This window comes from Dunckerocampus dactyliophorus, chromosome 4, assembly GCF_027744805.1.
Source record: "Dunckerocampus dactyliophorus isolate RoL2022-P2 chromosome 4, RoL_Ddac_1.1, whole genome shotgun sequence".
NCBI classification, from domain to species: domain Eukaryota; kingdom Metazoa; phylum Chordata; class Actinopteri; order Syngnathiformes; family Syngnathidae; genus Dunckerocampus; species Dunckerocampus dactyliophorus.
The window spans coordinates 17,049,825-17,067,678 of NC_072822.1; the positions used below are offsets into that span (position 1 = coordinate 17,049,825).

The 17,854-nt window shown below is 40.0% G+C and overlaps 1 protein-coding gene across 3 annotated transcripts; it reads right to left on the reverse strand.

Moving 5' to 3' along the window:
* Positions 1 to 636: 636 nt before the first annotated feature.
* Positions 637 to 17,222, reverse strand: adrb3a (adrenoceptor beta 3a). 3 transcript variants are annotated; one of them, XM_054772469.1, is made up of 3 exons: positions 15,572 to 17,222; positions 12,217 to 12,293; positions 637 to 2,050 (listed from the first exon to the last, which is right to left on the reverse strand). In XM_054772469.1, exons 1-3 carry the CDS (start codon positions 16,867 to 16,869, stop codon positions 1,998 to 2,000), a joined length of 1,428 nt encoding a protein of 475 aa, XP_054628444.1. In that variant the 5' UTR covers positions 16,870 to 17,222; the 3' UTR covers positions 637 to 1,997. The 3 variants fall into 3 exon arrangements, with proteins under 3 accessions (XP_054628444.1, XP_054628446.1, XP_054628445.1); XM_054772470.1 differs by lacking the exon at positions 637 to 2,050 and adding an exon at positions 2,069 to 10,407; XM_054772471.1 differs by lacking the exon at positions 12,217 to 12,293 and having other exon boundaries at positions 853 to 2,050.
* Positions 17,223 to 17,854: the final 632 nt, after the last annotated feature.

Genomic DNA, 17,854 nt, shown 5'->3' on the forward strand with positions numbered 1-17,854 from the left:
TAAAGTGAATGGGAAATAACATGTAATAACATACCATCAGCAGTTTACGGGCGTAATTACTTCAGTTATTACGGTGCCAGCAAATGCGGTGACGTCACTCAAAATGAGCCAGTGAAATCGTTTACTTGCCGAGCGAATGAGAACCACCCATCCATCCGTTTTCTATGTCGCTTAATCTTTGAATGAGAAGGACGGCTTGACAAAAGCAAGAAAGTTGATCGAGAAAACCCAACATTTAAAAGTGAAAGGACGGACCAACATACTGTATGTTCATTCTTCCAGAATCCAGTGCCAAACCGCTGTGTGTCATGTGCTCTGACACTGTAGAGCCCAGTAGGAAACATCATAGCACATGAATTTACAGCACAGCAACGTGCAAATGAGTCTTCACTAAGGATTGTGTGGATGTTGGAGCAAAACAAAACATCTTTCTGCTGCAGAGATCGTACTCAAACGTAAACAAGTACTGTTGCAGTTTTTCTGTTAGACACACCTATTAAATTATTATTTAATATTATTTTTTTAGAGAAACCCATGCAGTTTTATTGAACTTAAAAATAAGCCTCTTGTGTTCATTTAATGTTTGTACAGTCAAACTTTATATTATTTATGTGAAATTTGGTCCTGTTTTCTTCTAAATGCAATTTAGGTGCCAAAATATGTGTGTTGAAAGACAGTGGTTCTCAATTATTTTTTGTCATGCCACTGCGGGGGGACAGTAATATTATTGCATGCATCCCCCCCGATTTGAAATACGATTGAGAAACCGATAATATTTATCTGTACTGTACAGACTGAACTCGAAACAAACCAGCCAAATACAACAAAATGGAGAGCGGTGAAGCATATTCAAACTGCATGCTGAGTACGACAAATTGAAACATGTTGGCGGGTCTGCACTAATATTGAAAGTCGTCCTTGCCTCTCACGTACCCCTGACAGTCCGCCGCGCTCCTCCGCAGGGGGGCTCGCCCCACTATTTGAGAAGCACTGGTTGTTAGGGTGACGTGCAGGGTTTTATTACATTTGATATTCGTATGAGCTAGTCTGTTTGACTTAAATAAGGTTTACATGAGTGTGAAAAGGGTGTGCCGACTCTGAAGGGGGCACACATGCAACCAATGCTCACATTTCACTCTCGGCAAAACACTGCCCCCAGCGTTTAGACAGAGAATTACAAGTCATGAGCTCAGCCTTCAGCCTTAATCTCATGAAACATCTCTCAAATGCACACACCACTACAAAGCTAAATCCAAATTCTGTTACATAGTTGAAGTCATGCAATAATTTCCCTGTTAACTAGTTACATTTATGAAGGAGTATTACTGTTACTAATTCAATTCCTTTTTTTGGCAAAATAACTATGATTAATGAAGTCATTTGCCCAACGCTGAACATAACACACCTTTGTCATACTTGACATTGCACATTAATAGAAAACTGCTGAAATTATTTAACCACATGTTTTCCTCAAAGTTTTATTGGTGAGTAAATCCAAATTGGTGATTTTCAAAAGTCACATTATCATTTAAAGACAAGAGCATTTAGTCCAATAGCTAATTAAATAGTTCACAGGCTGAAATAGTGACACCAAAATTGAATATTGCACTGAAGAGACCTATATTTGTGCAATTAGACTAAATAGACTGCGGAGAGAGTTTATTAAATTCTTGAATTTTTCTGCAGACAGTGTGTATCATAAATATATAACTTACTATATAATATTGTGCAAATGTTTTTTTGGCGTTTTTACAGTTTGAAACCACAAACAACCACACTAAATGTTCCTTTTAATTTGCACGTACATGACCAGTTATTAAGTTAGGTTCATTCTGATGCAGTAAATCTCACTCTCTGTCCATGATGCCGTATGTCAGCAGCTGTCCGAGCAAGCGGTGCCACCACTTTGTTCAGACCATATCAGCCATCTCAGTGCTGGACCTCACTGTCCTCATTGGCTGCTGGGATTCACATTGTCTTCATTGAGTCACTTGACTTCAGTGCTGTGACACTTCGCAGTCCTCACCCGTCTTTTTCCTGCAATATAAAGCTGCAAAAAGACACACACACACACAAGCCATTAACACTTGTGTAGTCCTTCAAAAAGTGTCACAATAGATTGCTTTTGTCTGTTATTTCTGGTCCACTCTTGTTGATTGAATATCGGTTGGACTTGTTTGCCAGGTTTAAAGTAATTTACCTCTGTGGGGCGAGTGGCAGAGGTGTGGACTCTGTCACATGGAATCAAATCAATTTTGACGACTTTGGACTTAACATCAAAGTATTCAACTAACGTGAACATTGTTATATAATTTCCAACAACAAATTTTCCCACAGCATCTGCCACAGTGAATGCATCTTTTAATGGCCAATTAGGCTTAAGAACAAACAAGGGAGTGGAATACATTTCTGTGAGCGCCAGACTGCTGGAGAGTGGTAGAAAGTTATTCACATGCGCGCACACACACACACACACACACGTACACAAAGTTGATTAGGTTAAAGTTAATACTGTATATCTTGAAAGGCTTCAGAAGTTCATTTGGTGTTGTACTGATTAAATCCTGACTGCTACGTCAGCACCTGAAAACCAGTGAGTATCTGGTGTGACCTTTTTCCTCATGTACCGTATAAGCCGATCCAGAGCATCCGAAACATGCTCAAAAGGTGACATGTCCGGTGAGCATGCAGGCCATGCAAAAACTGGGGTGTTCTCAACTTCTAGGAATTGTGTACAGATTCTTGCACGATGGGGCCGTGCATTATCATCCTGCAACATGAGGTAATGGTCGTGGATGAATGGCATAACAACAGCCCTCAGAATTTGGCATGGGATCTCAATAAAATGCACCTGTGTTCGTTGCCAGTAGCCATGGCCGCTTGGTCAGCTACCCTTATTCCTTCCTAGAAAATCTTTAAACATTAATGTTTAAAAATTATTAATAAGAATGAAAGACTCTTAGAGAGGTGAAAAACATCTTCAAGAAATTCTGTTTAATCAACTAATTAGTCTGTAATTAGCATGACTTGGATGACAGACATTCAGGTTTAGTCTCATTGGGTAGAAGTGAAGTTTTATACAGTCATCCCTCGTTTATCACAGTTAATTGGTTCCAGACCCGAAAGTGATAAATGACTTTCCGCGAAATACAATTCCTTATTTATAATTGAATATTTTTGTAGTTAGAGCATAGAAAACCTGTTTACGACCTTTTTAATATTATTAGAGCCTTCTAGACATGAAATAACTTTACACTCATATTACGCAATATAAAAGACTTAATAACAGAAGATAGACCATTTAAGATGTAAATAAGACTCATACTCGTGTGTGTTGCCATAAATATGTTCCGGTGTTGGACAGGAAGTGACGTCGGGGGTTCAGAGTTGAGTTTTAGTTTGCCGTGGATTATAGTCACGACAGTAGCCTGTATTTTTATTAGGATTATTATTATTATTATTATTATTATTGTGTTATTATTGTGCCTGTTGTGAGATAATTCAAACCTTCAATAAGAAAGAGCCTGTTGTTCTGGTCATCAAGTCTGGTGCTTCTGTTTCTCACCGAACATTATAGTAACCTTACTGACACCTAGTGACGAGTGTAGAATACTCTCATATTATTACAGTCTTCTGAATGCCTTAAATGAAATCATATACAAATATATATTTGTGTTTTAGTTCATTTAGACATTTTTATGCTTGAAAATACTTACTTTATGCCAGAAATACATACAGTTTGCTTAAGTATGCATATTTTTAAACCAGTAATTGGCTGTATTGAACCATGAAACAGCATGATTTATGAATAGATTTTTGAAAAACCGTGAAATGCAAAGTGGCTTGGTACGGCAGTAATAAACGTAAAAGAATACCGTCGAATAATAGACGAAACAGAGACCAGCTTATTCTCCATTAAGTTAATGCCGCTTTGAGTCATGACACAAAGAAACTGTGGTTTAATGCAGCAAGTGTGCAAATTCCAAACCGGATCCAGAAGATGGTGTTGATGTGAAAAAGGCTAGCTATGCCACTTTTTCCTTCCTAAAAATTCAATGCATATAAATAAATAACCTCTCATAAAACGTAGTACAGTGTAGAGCAGGGGTCACCAACGTTTTTCCTTGTGAGAGCTACTTTTACAAAATGAAAATGGCCAAGAGCTACTCATTTTTGTAACATTTATTTTCAGAGCTTATTTTAAACCCAAACAAAGCAAATATGCTTGTTTTACCACAACATGAACAAAATGCTGGTGTCCACAACCCACATTTTCTATTTCAGAATGCATTTCTTTCTACTGTTCTTTCATTATTAACTGAAAACCTGAATGAAAAGCAGGCTTGCGGGCACCTCATGTGGTCGTGGGGGACTACCTGGTGCCCGCGGGCACCACGTTGGTGACCCCTCGTGTGGTGCGTGTTTGACTTTCCTGTCAACTGTCCATGCTGCTCTCTAACAAGGAGCTGAATGGCAACATTTGCAACAGTCGTGTGGTCCCTGAATGACTAATACATTTTCACAGACAGGCATACTGTATGTGCAAATTTCCAGTACGAAGTTTGTCTTTTTTCAAAATGCAACTGGCTGAATGTTACTGTGCAACTTCTTAACCTTTGCTGCACGCACCTTATATGGAATGTCAGTTGCAATCAGATAAAAGTCTGCGACAATTGTTTTTCCTGTCGAAGTATGTTGGCCGTCCTGACGAGCAGACACTGTTGATACCACTATTCTGCCAGTTCCCTCGTGCTGTATTTTTGTTCTCGCTAATTACAGTAAGCATGCCTCAGTCCTGCATTCTTTTACGCAAGTTCACTATTGTTTTCAAACACAACTACCGTCATGCCCACTGCATACGTCTGTTCAGGAAGACTCACACTACGCAATGCAAATACGTCCATCCATCAAGTTTGAGGATGACCATGAACAACAACAAAAATCATGTCAAAGAAGGTGTGTGGGAAAAAATATGAAATTTGTCTCTAATTTGATCTCTGTGTGGAGTTTGCATGTTCTCCCCGTGCGTGTGTGGGTTTTCTCCGGGTACTCCGGTTTCCTCCCACATTCCAAAGACATGCACGTTAGGTTAATTGGTGACTCTAAATTGTCCATAGGTATGAATGTGAGTGTGAATGGTTGTTTGTCTATATGTGCCTTGTGATTGCCTGGCGACCAATCCAGGGTGTACCCCGCCTGTCGGCCAAAGTCAGCTGGGATAGGCTCCAGCATACCCCCGCGACCCGAATGAGGATTAAGCGGCACAGAAAATGGATGGATGGATGGATAAAGTGAAAATGGCAAGAATGTCGCCACATGACAGACCACAAAAAAGACACAAGGATTGAGGAACATCCATTTTGTGGAATCATGTGAATGGATAACCTATTAGTTTTGTAGTTTAATAGCCAGAATGTAAATAAAACTGGTATAAGGAGCTGGAACAATCTAATCTAATCAGTCTGACTAAAGAGTAGGGATGCCAGATTCAAATCACGGGCATTTAAATTGAGAGCATATGTTACCAATCACATGAATTAACTGTACATTTTTCAATTCATTTATGATGAGTTCTGTTGTTCAGGGGACCTGTTAGACAATTCCAAGGGCCCCTGGTAAATAGGTCATTATTTTGAAAAATATGTTTGCCTTTGTTTGTGTGAAACAATTTGTGTGCGTTTTGGAACAAACCTGAATTTAATTTGATGCATGTTTTGGAGTAATACAAATACATGGGAAATAAACTGTTCAATAATTATTTTTTAGCTCAAGATAACAAAATTAACTGAATAAAATAATGTAAATAAATATCTTTATTAAACAGACATCTGTCCTGATCAACTTAAAAGAGAATAAATTCAGTGTCCAGGTTGCAGGGGTCTCTATCTCTTTCAGCACTATTAGAGCTGTCCACTATTTGTGTTTTATTTGTGACTGGCAACATTTAAATTGTACACTACGTTATGTACCAAGCACATCTCCACCCAAACAGTGTAGCCATCGTCTTTGTGGTCATTTGTTGTATTATGTAAAGGTATAAAGCCTGAATTCAACAGTTGTAATAAAAAAACGACTAAATTGAAGCAAATATTTTTTGACACACTGTGAAGGTAAAATCAGCTAGGAGATAGGAGACCCCTGTGATGGTATCACCATCATAAGGCTCGATACACCATGTGCTTATTTTCATTAAACACACAAATAAGGACAACACATAATAATTATGACAACAAGACAGTGAAGTTGTTTAATTAAATAACAATTTAAAAAGTTAGTACATATGCCGTGAGTGTGATATCCACTTGTGTAGTACGTATGCCATGAGTGTGATATCCACTTGTGTAGTACGTATGCCATGGGTGTGATATCCACTTGTGTAGTACGTATGCCATGAGTGTGATATCCACTTGTGTAGTACATATGCCATGTGTGTGATATCCACTTGTGTAGTACATATGCCATGAGTGTGATATCCACTTGTGTAGTACATATGCCATGGGTGTGATATCCACTTGTGTAGTACGTATGCCATGAGTGTGATATCCACTTGTGTAGTACGTATGCCATGAGTGTGATATCCACTTGTGTAGTACATATGCCATGGGTGTGATATCCACTTGTGTAGTACATATGCCATGAGTGTGATATCCACTTGTGGCTTCCCTGTGGGACAAAAACGAGCTCCGAACTAACCGCGTTCCTTTTTTGTTTTAAAAACAAAATATCACTGTGGTAAAAAGTCACATTTGGAGTCTGAAGTCCAGAAGCTAGGTGCATAACTCTAGCTAGCTAGCTAGCTGCCGCCAATGTAAAGTAATGTCAAGTACAGCCAGTACTTTGAACAGCAAGTGACAGACAGGCAAAGTGTGTAAACAAAGATGCAAGAAAAATCCAATGGCAATAAGTTTGATAAAGGAGTGAACAAACCATGCTGGCATCGATTGGTGTAGCCTGTGTCAAGTTGTGAAAATGAAGCCATTGAGGTTTTACAGACTTGATTTTCACGGCAGTACGGGATGAAGTACGTCCCTTGTCTGCTCAATACGAGATGCGTCATTTTGGTGGCAACCCTGTGTGACACAGCAGACATGTGGGACTTTCCGCCGCACGGAAAGTTTTTGGTTTTTGTTACCTGCTTTGAAAGGCGTTTATCGACATATGCCGATCGCACGTTTTTTTACGGAAATTGGCCAATATTGATAGGTGGCCGATAGATCAGAGCATCCCTATATGTTACTAATAGTGGTTTCAGAGAAGGGATTATACAGGTGAATCCCCACTCCCGGAAATACCAGAACTCTCCTTATTTTCATCATTTTCCCTTCTTTTGTGGAAAATGTCTGTTTCAAGTGCAAATGTTGGCTACTAAACTCTAGCAATCGAGCTTGCATTGCTGAATTTTGCTGACAAATATGCAGGTACACAGTATTTAATGTGTTTCAAATCTAAATTCAGCACCACTGATCATAATGTCATGTCATGTCATGTCATGAAAACATGCACTCAAAAGAGCTATTTATTGAGATGCCGGTAACACGTTACTCTAAAATAACCACTTTTAGAGTAATGAGTAATCTAACGTGTTACTATTTACAAACCAGTAATCAGATTCAATTCATACAAGTCACTGTGCATTACTATTTTTGTCATTTTCCTTAGTAAAAAGAGATACTGTATTTGCTTTCTTCTTGTGTTTCGGGGAGTGATGTCATGCATGCCGCAAGTCACATTGTCAGCATGTAGCAACACAACGGAGAGAGGCGAGAGATGGGCATTTTCTGGTGGGAAATAGAGCCATTATTTTGAGCAGGGATTGCCAACCTGTCAATCTTTGGGTCTTCGCCAGTTGCGAAAATATTGGAAAAAATAAATGACCTCCCCTCCCGGAGAGTGACTAACAGGCATGTATTTTGACCGATGAACACGCCTGTACGCCTCCACACTCCACAGACACACACCCCACAAGCTCCCTGATCTCAGTCCTCAAAGCCCGGCCGGAGGTGACAGCGCACACCGCACCAGCACGCCTTCCTTCCCCTGCAAGCAACAAGCGTTGCGTGACGTGAACCTTAAAAAAGTATTCCAGCTGCGCCATTAAGGCTGACTGTCGTAAAGCATCAATCAGCTCCAGTCGCAACAAAACTTTGGCCTCTCTCCTTTCAACCACCATCGCCCACCCAAAACAGTAAGCCATCAAGCCATATGGAGTTATGGTTTGCCCAACCCCGAGCCACAAAAGCAGTGGTGCCCAAAGTGTGTCTCATGTGTTCTTGGCCTGAGGCCCACTGCAGAAACAAAATTTAAAAAAAAAGAAAACAGAACAATTGTAAAAATAGAGCAAAAAGCACAACTGAGAAAAAGCTGAAATGTTGACACCAACAACCAATAATAACGCAACGCTTTGTTTTTAAATATGTATCACTTTTTAATATTTAAACACCTTTCTACAAAATGAAAAAAACAATTTATTTCAGGAAAGTTCAGCCTTCAATGGCAGCAAATATATTGTTGACATTAATGTTAAAGATGCCCTGCCAATAAAATGATTAGTTTAATGTTGAGGCAGCTGACTGCAGCTGGAAAAGAATCTAATAAAGTAACTTGAAATCTAACTTAAAATAAAGTAAAATATTTAAAGGAGTAATCAGTAATCTGATTACTTTTCCAAGGTAATCGTGGCAACACTGGCTGTACAGCGATAACGAGTGACTGCCAAAAGAGGAGTGGGGAGCAGTCATGTGACACTAGCTATTGCAGTGCATTTTGCGTCTTGCAGTATCAGCAATGTGATTCTCAGAGTGAGAAGATTATGTTAGAAAATAATAATAATAAGAAGAAGAAGAACACACATTAACATACACAACTTTCTTCAGCAAAAATGTAAACACCCTCGGGGTGAGACTACAAAACCCTACCACAAATGTCAAAGGTGGGAGATGTACTGTATTGTGCGAGGATGTAAACAAATGGCTCTTGGAGATAAGAGCCATGCATTTATTCAGATGGACATCGACATGTCGGATGCAGTGGTGCAGTGAGCCATTACAGTGATACTCACGACCCTACAACTAGCAAAGTTTATTAATCTCTCAGAGCTAGTTGACGTCATTGCAATGCGAAGGATTATGATAGGTCCCAAGGTGTATTAGTGTGTTGGACAAAATCTTGCCTTAATACTGGAATTTTGACAGTTTAAAAGGGATTTTAGTAAGCCCTGCTCCTGGGAACACGCTGTTTTGTGTGTCTGTAGCTTTGCTGCCAATGATCTGTGTTTGTCCACGCCACAAGTGTATTCCTTGAACAAGTGCTATTCTGTGCTTTATCCACATCTTACGTACAGTATACACTGTAACGCTGCACTTGCCCAATTTAACAGATGCCATAGATCAGTGGTCCTCAACCCCCGAGCCGTGACCTGGTACCGGGCCGTGGGTCATTTGGTACCGGGCCGCACAGAAAGAAAAAATAATTTCCATTATTTAATTTCTTTATGTTTTATTTTGAAAAGTGGCCGGATTCTCTGTTACATCAGTGTCACTTGACGCATGTCCATTGTGCGTGTGCTAACTTTCTCTCGCCGCACAAATAGACTACTCTATTTTTAGCATTTTTCTTTCACCTCATTTTGGTCTCAAATGCTGATACTATGTGGGAATGCATAAAGGTAAGTTTTGATGACTTATTGAGTGCTAATGTGCACATTTGTCTCGTTAATTCATGCTAGCACACTGCCTTTTTACCACACATGTCAAACAGCGATGTAATAATTTGAAGTGGTGGATGGGGGGTCGGCACAAGCCGGTCCGTGGGTCAAAAAAGTTTGGGGACCACTGCCATAGATCACATACAACAACAAAACATTAAGTTACATTAAGTACAGTACATTAAGTTTTTTGTTTGTTTTTTTACAAAGATGTCCTTGCAGGTTGGGCTCATCTAGCAAAATCTGGCATACGAGACTTTTAGTCAGACTTCCATCCAATTTAGATGAGACCCCCGGTTTTTGTTCAGATCATCTAATGTGGTGCTATCTGTGCTCGCCATCGTCTGTTTTTTGATATTGACGTTTTCAACACAGATCAAGTAGCAATGTTGTCAGCATTAGCATGTCTTTTTGATAGGTTTTGACAGCCAGCAACTGTGTGAAACACACACTACACAGCAGTACAGCAATTATTTTCATAAGCCCTGTGTTGACAGTTGGACCATGTACTGTACTGTCACTGTTTTTGGGTTCTAGACACTTGGAAAGGGCGCACACTACCTGAGTGGTGCATGAATGCAAAATAATTCCAACCAGGCCACCACATCTGCATTGAAACAGACAATATTTAGGATGATCAAACATTCACCCATTGACACTTCCATCTCATCGCAACGTTGGTCTGGATCTCCGGGGAAGCACACCTGGAATCAATGATAGGACTGAATCGACTCAACTCAAGGGTTGAATATGTCACAGAGGGACAAATGGATATTATTTATGAGGACAATGGTCATTGTGTTTCAAGAATGTTAGGAGAAAGAGGAATGTAATTGTGTGTGATTGTGTGTTGATCTTGACAAGCGACAGTATGTTTTAATCTCCAGATTTATTTGGTATGTCGGTGGTACAGGCCATGAGGTATTTAAGGGGTGAGTTAGCCCTGTCATTTGGCCATGGACTACTGAGATGTGAGCTCAAGCTTGTTGTCTCTACGGAGGTGAAGTTTGGTTAAAGAATGTGTGTTATGTTGCTTTAAAGGGATAGTTCGGATTTTTTGACATGAAGTTGTGTGACATCCCCATCGGCAGTGGAGTATATCAACAGTGACTATCCCCCCTCCCCCAATTGGTCCCGTGAGTCTAGTTCTGGTCAGAGATCCGTGACGAGGAACGTAGTTCTGCTTCGTAGCAGGGGCCATTTGAGTAACAAGTTTGGCTTCTAAAAACAATAAGCGTTCAAAAGAGTAATACATTTCTATCATAAAAATGCCTCCTCAAAAAAACAGACCTCACAAAGCGCTCGGCGTGGTATTTTTCTCCCGCCGTATCCCTGCCCACTGTCGCCTGTGCATTCAAGTGTATGTAATGAAGACGCTCGCATCTTCCTCCGCTGTGGAACACATACAAAAATGTGGCGCTCCGCCACGGAAGAAGAGTGGCGTTACCGCGAGCGTCTTCACTATTCACTTCACTATTTTATTTTCACTTCACTATTTGCAGTCATTTTTGTCATTGATCCATTCCAAAAGGTCCTACAAAAACTGGAACATATGAAAACCCGAAACTATTTTTCCCATAAGAATAATAATGTATAATAATAATATAATAATAATAATGTAAATCCAAATTCGTTACAGACACCCAGAAAAAGAAAGAAAGGAACAAATGTGCGTGTGTGTGTGTATACAGTCATGGAAAAAATGATTAGATCACCCTTGTTTCTTCAGTTTCTTGTTCATTTTAATGCCTGATAGAACTAAAGGTACCTTTGTTTGGACAAATATAACAATGACAACAAAAATAGCTCATAAGAGTTACATTTTTGGGCAGTACAATGCTATAGCTATTCATGTAAGAACTTAAATGTTTTGGTTATTATCAAGAAAACCATGGAAGTTGCAAGATATCAGCTCCTAAATGAAACTTTTATGAGCTATATTTGTTATCATCATATTTGTCCAAACAAATGTACCTTTAGTTGTACCAGGTATTACAATGGATCAATAAACTGAAGAAACAAGGGTGGTCTGAAGACTGTATGTGTGTGTTTGTGTGTGTGTGTGTGTGTTCACATTTTATAGAGAATAAGAGAATAATTACAGTTTTACTTGCAGAAAAGCAAGCGCAATACATTTAAATGACGGATGAAATGGATGAATAAACATTTAACATCACGTTTACCTTTACTGAAGATGATGGGCAAACACAAAGCTGAGTAGAGGGGAAGGGATGGAAAAGCCACATGGGTGCTGTTTCATTCTAGTCACTTAAAAACTTTAAAGAGTGGACGGTTAGAGCTGTAAACGTGCTCACTTGAACTTTCTTGTAAACTTCAGCAGCAGGAACAGTCATCACTACTTTCAATCATCACATTCTATAATGTGTCCACCTTAAATCGTTCCCCGCGCAACCTGTGTTAACTAGGAACCTTTACATTACAATACTATTGTAACAGACGCCAGCTTTGTACTTTGCTACGAGATGTTTCTTAAATTCAGTAGTGTTTCTCACCTCCTTTATCAAAGTTCTGGCACTCGCAATGTTCTCTATCGTCATGGTGGGTTAGGGTTAGGGGAGGACGCACCGTGCTTATTGAGAGGAAGAAAGGAGACAGATATGAGTTGTATTATATTTATATTTAAATAATTTTAACTGTGAAAGATTTTCTTTTCTTTTTTTCTCATGTGAAGACTGTTCATTAATGACTTATTCTTCAACAAATGTCCATATTATAATTACACAGAGGAAAAATCACAACAATATATTGCAATCCTTACTTTTTCGCACAATTATAAGGCAACAATCACTTAAAAAAAACACTGCAACTTCCATCACAATTCCTGGGAAAAACTCCTGGGACCTCAGGCATGTCTGAAAAGGCCTGTGAGATCCCAGGGCGACTGGTAAATTGCTGTCAGGGTTCAATAATGTGCTCTACACTCGAGTTCAACATGCAAACAAAGCATATTTTGTTAGATTTGTTGAAACCGTGTGCTTTTTTTGAGGCTATGGTTACAAATAACACGTAAAACATTCACAACAAATTGATAAATCACAAGCTGATTGAGCGTAAAAAACTAAGCCTGAAAACATTGCAGCTTTTAACACAACTTTTTGAAAGAGCTGCCACAAAATCAGGCATTTTAGGCCGCAAAAATAACACTGATTAGGCCTGCTAAAAGACACCTATTCACGTAAATAACATTTGGCACGGCTATTATTCTTTGGGGCTTTTGGTAACGAGTGTTATTAGCAATGTCTGGATTTGATGTTCTGTATGTATGGAATGGAGAACACACTTTGGTTAAAGATAAGAAAAGATCATGACAGATAAGAAATGTTGAATTTGTAGTAATCCATAAACAAGTACAACTTGTCATTAGCATGGTGCTTACGTGACAGACTGTGTGGGCTGTTGGCAATGTTGATAAGGGTTGCGTTGATACTGTATGCGTGTATGCATTTCTCTGTAAACAAGTATTGAGAATGGCCTCTCTGTGAAATGTAGGCCCTCACTAGTCAGCATGTTTACTTTAAAAAAATCAACTTAGCTGTTAGTAACTTGGAATTGATTGGTGTAGCCTTAGCGGCAGATAATGTCATAGACAGAAGTTTTGGGAGTGACCCAACATTTTTCATTGACATGATTTATCTAAAACATGATTTAAAAATGCTAAAAAAAAAAGCAAATTGATATACAGAAAGATTATAGAACGCATAACGTGGTGGCTACAAGCATTTATGGTTGTTAAATGAATGAAATCCTGAATCATTGTTTTTCTTCCCCACCTCTGCTGCTCAAGCTGATTCACTCCAGACCTCCACGAAACTCCTAAAATGTAATTTTTTAAATATGCCCCATGTCTCTTATTTTATAACAGCATTGCTTATTGCTGTGTAAAAGGAGGCAAATAATACGTAACATACTTGAGTAAATATTGAAAATGAAGAATCTTCCTTGCACAAAACTGGCCGACAGATTTATGAATGACATTTTTTTTTTAAATTACCAATTTTGTACAGTTAAATGTTAAAGCTCAGAGTAACTTTTACATAAAAGGTGCTGTTCCTCTTCGACCACAAATTTTCACTTTTTTGCAACAAAAGAGCACCACCACCAGCTAGCAGATATTACCAATAGTGGTTTATCAGAACTGACTGAACAAATACGCGTCTATATTTGTCACAATTCCATCCATCCATTTTCTATCTGGATACCACTTCTCCTCATTAGGGTCGCGAGGGCATGTTAGGTTAATTGGCGACTCTAAATTGTCCATAGGTATGAATGTGAGTGTGAATGGTTGTTTGTCTATATGTGCCCTACGATTGGCTGGCGACCAGTCCAGGGTGTACCGCGCCTCTCGACCGAAGTCAGCTGGGATAGGCTCCAGCATACCCCGGCGACCCTAATGAGGATATGCGGCATAGAAAATGGATGGATGGATGGACATTCTCTCTAATATTCCCAAATTGAATAGATTTATTTTGAGCTATAATATGGGATCACCTGAAGTTTCTAACATTCATAACTTACAACACATTTGTTAGCGATATGATTAAGAGGCTCAATGTAGTCTTACTATTTGTTCATTTGGAAGTCCCTTTAGCTTTTCTTATGAAATGGTCCTTAGAAATGTATTAAGGCTTCATAACATGCGAACAAACTAATAATCTAATAAGCATTTATTAACCCTAAACCATGGTGTCCTTGTTATAACTGGCTTCATTATTCATAATGAGAGCCAACTTTGGCGTAAACATGACTCCAATAATATGCAGTTCAAATTCGTGTAACCTGTGTGGTAAACAGCCTCCGCAGTTAATCGGGAAGAACATCCTGTGCATAAATGATAACGATTTATCTGCAGCGTTGGGTGTTGGGCAGGGTTCAATGAGGCCCCATGACTGGCAAGGAGCCATGCTAATATGTGCTAATATGTGCCACAAAGCTCACTGTGTTGGGCTACTTTCCAGTGAACGATGCTTTCCTCACACACATTGACCAAAAAAGCACAATATTAACAATATAATATTTTAATAAAACGTGGTAAAGTGCTTTACCACCCAACCCAAAAGATTAATTACAGCTGAAATGAGAATATAATAATAATAACAATAACGACCAGTCCAGGGTGTACCCCGCCTCTTGCTCGAAGACAGCTGGGATAGGCCCCAGCATACCCACGACCCTAGTAAGTGCAAGCGGTATAGAAAATGGATGGATGGGATGATAGAATAACTGGTAGAGTAGCAGTCCTCATGCATTTAAATGTAATTATAAAGTATATCCAGTTGTATATGATACCTAGTATTTATATATTTTTAAGATAATTGGATTTAATTAGCAAGACTAGCAGTCTCCAAGGGTCTCTTTAATCAATGATGTGTTGCATACTGTATCCTTGAGCATGCAGAAAGGAGACAATTAATAAAATGTAGAATTAAAATCATTATTATACCAATCATGAATAAATTTGAGGCTATCATCACCGAAATATGTATGACAACAAAGGAAGATGATGGGGTTAACACTTCTTTTCATTTGGTTGAGCCACGATCAAGCACAAAGCATGTGTCAGTGTGATAAATTATGTGAGTTGGATTTTCCAACTTTGGTACTTGTCGCTTCGGCCTATCACATGATAGCCTGACAATTTTACGCTGAACTCTACTGAGAAGGACAAAGGCTGGATGAGGACATCGCTCAGCCGCTGTCATGCAAATAGATATTCATTGCTATGACATTCCTATGGCAGGCCAGCGTTTGTGTTTAGAACAAGCAGTAGGCATAAAGCATCAGCAGTCAGAGCCAAGTGTGTCAATTTCTGAGAAAGACAAACGTAAAAAAAACAAAACAACTTACAATTTGGGTTCAGGTTGTGATAAGTCGCTGAACATTGTGTTGCCGTTGGACTGGATTGGAATAGGTGAAGCCTCTTCGCTCTTGTTGCTCCCTTGAGTACTGGCCAGGCTACCAGTTGGAGTTTTGTGGAAAGAGCCTGCCAAGCCCGACTCGGTCTGCCATGGAAAGCACGAGCATCGAGTTCTCAGTTCTTTATAGAATGTGTTGATCCACAGGGTTGACAGCCACGGGCAACCCAGAAGGTTCTTGAAAGCAGTGCGGAACTCTGGGCTGCGGCAGTAGATGATGGGATTGAGACCAGAGTTGACGTAGCCCAGCCAGTTTAAGAGTCTGAATATCCTCTCTGATGGAACGTTTCGGTCGAAAGCGTTGATGATGTTGGCGACGAAGAACGGCAACCAGCACACAGTGAAGGTCCCCATGATGATACCCAAGGTTTTTAAGGCTTTGTGTTCTTTCACAAGCAATAACCGTGATGGTCTTCGCTTGACGCCCTTCCTTCCCATGGCGCTGTTGCATGCACCCTGGCCCATGCATTCTGACTGGAGGACATTGTTGTGGTTGGAACCAACTTGCATTTGCAGAGTCAGACACTCATGCTTGAAACGCATTCTATTCTTATCAATGAGCTGCACCTGTTGCCTTGCTATTAGGAAGACCTTTGCATACACAAAGATCATTATGAAGAGAGGAATGTAAAAAGACACTGTAGAAGATACAATGGCGTAGGCCCGGTTGGTAACGAAGTCACAACAAGTGGGGACATCGTAGCACATCCTGGCTTCATACTCGTCATCTGCACGCCAGTATCCTTTCATAATTGGCACAAAGGAGATTAAGGTGGAAACGAGCCACACTAAACAAACGATTGCCCTGGCGCGCCACTTACACAGCAGAACCTGGTGTCTGAGTGGCCTCGTAATGGCTATGTAGCGGTCCACTGCTATCACACAGAGCGTCTCGATGCTTGCCGTCACGCACAAGACGTCCACCGAGGTCCAGAAATCACATGAGATTTCATCCAGCTGCCAGTTGCCTGTCAACACAATGGTGGCCCCCAGGGGCACCACCAGGACCCCCATGATGAGGTCAGCGCACGCCAAAGACATGATGAAGATGTTTGTTGTCGTCTGGAGCTGGGAAGTGGAAGCAATAGCGATGATGACCAGCAGGTTTCCCGCCACTATAATGGCAATGACAGTGACCAAAACGAGGAGGATCCAGGATCCCTCAGCAGGGTGGTAGGGGGAAGTGATGTTCCCTGAAGCAGACACTAATGTGCTAAGGTTGTCATCCATTATTCACCAGCTCAGTCAATAGAAGTTTACCACATCAACTTTTTTCCTAAAAAGTCTGAAATGTGATAATTGCTCGCAAAGAACTAATGTTCTTACATGGCTCGCCTTAGGAGAGTTGCATGACCGCACTAAGACTTCAGCCCAGACTTCCCACGCTTCCATAGATGAGGGCTTCCTAATGGAGTCAACATGTTCTCTGAAAAAAAAATACGTTTGCCTAAAAGCTGAAACAATATGAGTTCGCAGAGTTGGTGAAAAAAAGGGTAAAAAGTTAGCCCTATCCACAGGATGTCTTCTGTGACTTCCTACAGCACCGACACTTTGATAATGATGGAGAACAGTGACTCTGTGGCAAGAAGTGCACGAGTGCATCAGAGTGAGGGCCCACCTTTTTCTTTTCTTCTCGCTCTCTCACTCGGTCGCTCTCCCTCCCTCCCTCCCTCTCATCTGTCTATGGGTGTACTGGCCGAGGGGAGGAGTTGAAGTGAGTGAGCACTGTCCTGTGAGCAGAAACCAAACATGCATAAGTGTCTTGACCCATTGAAGAGGATACATATACAGGAAAACATAAACATTTGACCTGTATTTTCAATTTCTCCTTGCTATTATATATTAACTGGAGCTGGTAAGTATGTAACAGTAAACAGTAAAAACCCAATTAAATAGCAATAATATGAACGCGAATTCATAATGTCACCATTGTCCAAGCAGGATATGCTTTCTCATTCCAAGTAACTTTATTTTTACTCTGCTATGAAAGCTTATCAAGATTCCAGTGAAAGCCCAAATGCACCTGCATACATTTACAGGGTCACAATATGTTAAAACAACATTAACAAGTTTAATAAATTAATATATTTGGAAAAAAAAAATGACACAGTGAAGCTGCGAAAGTGGAGCGGGCATGAATGTCAAAATGTGTACCTCTTCATAAACAGTTTAACAGTAAAAATACATAAGCTGCGGATGTATGTTTACAAAGTCG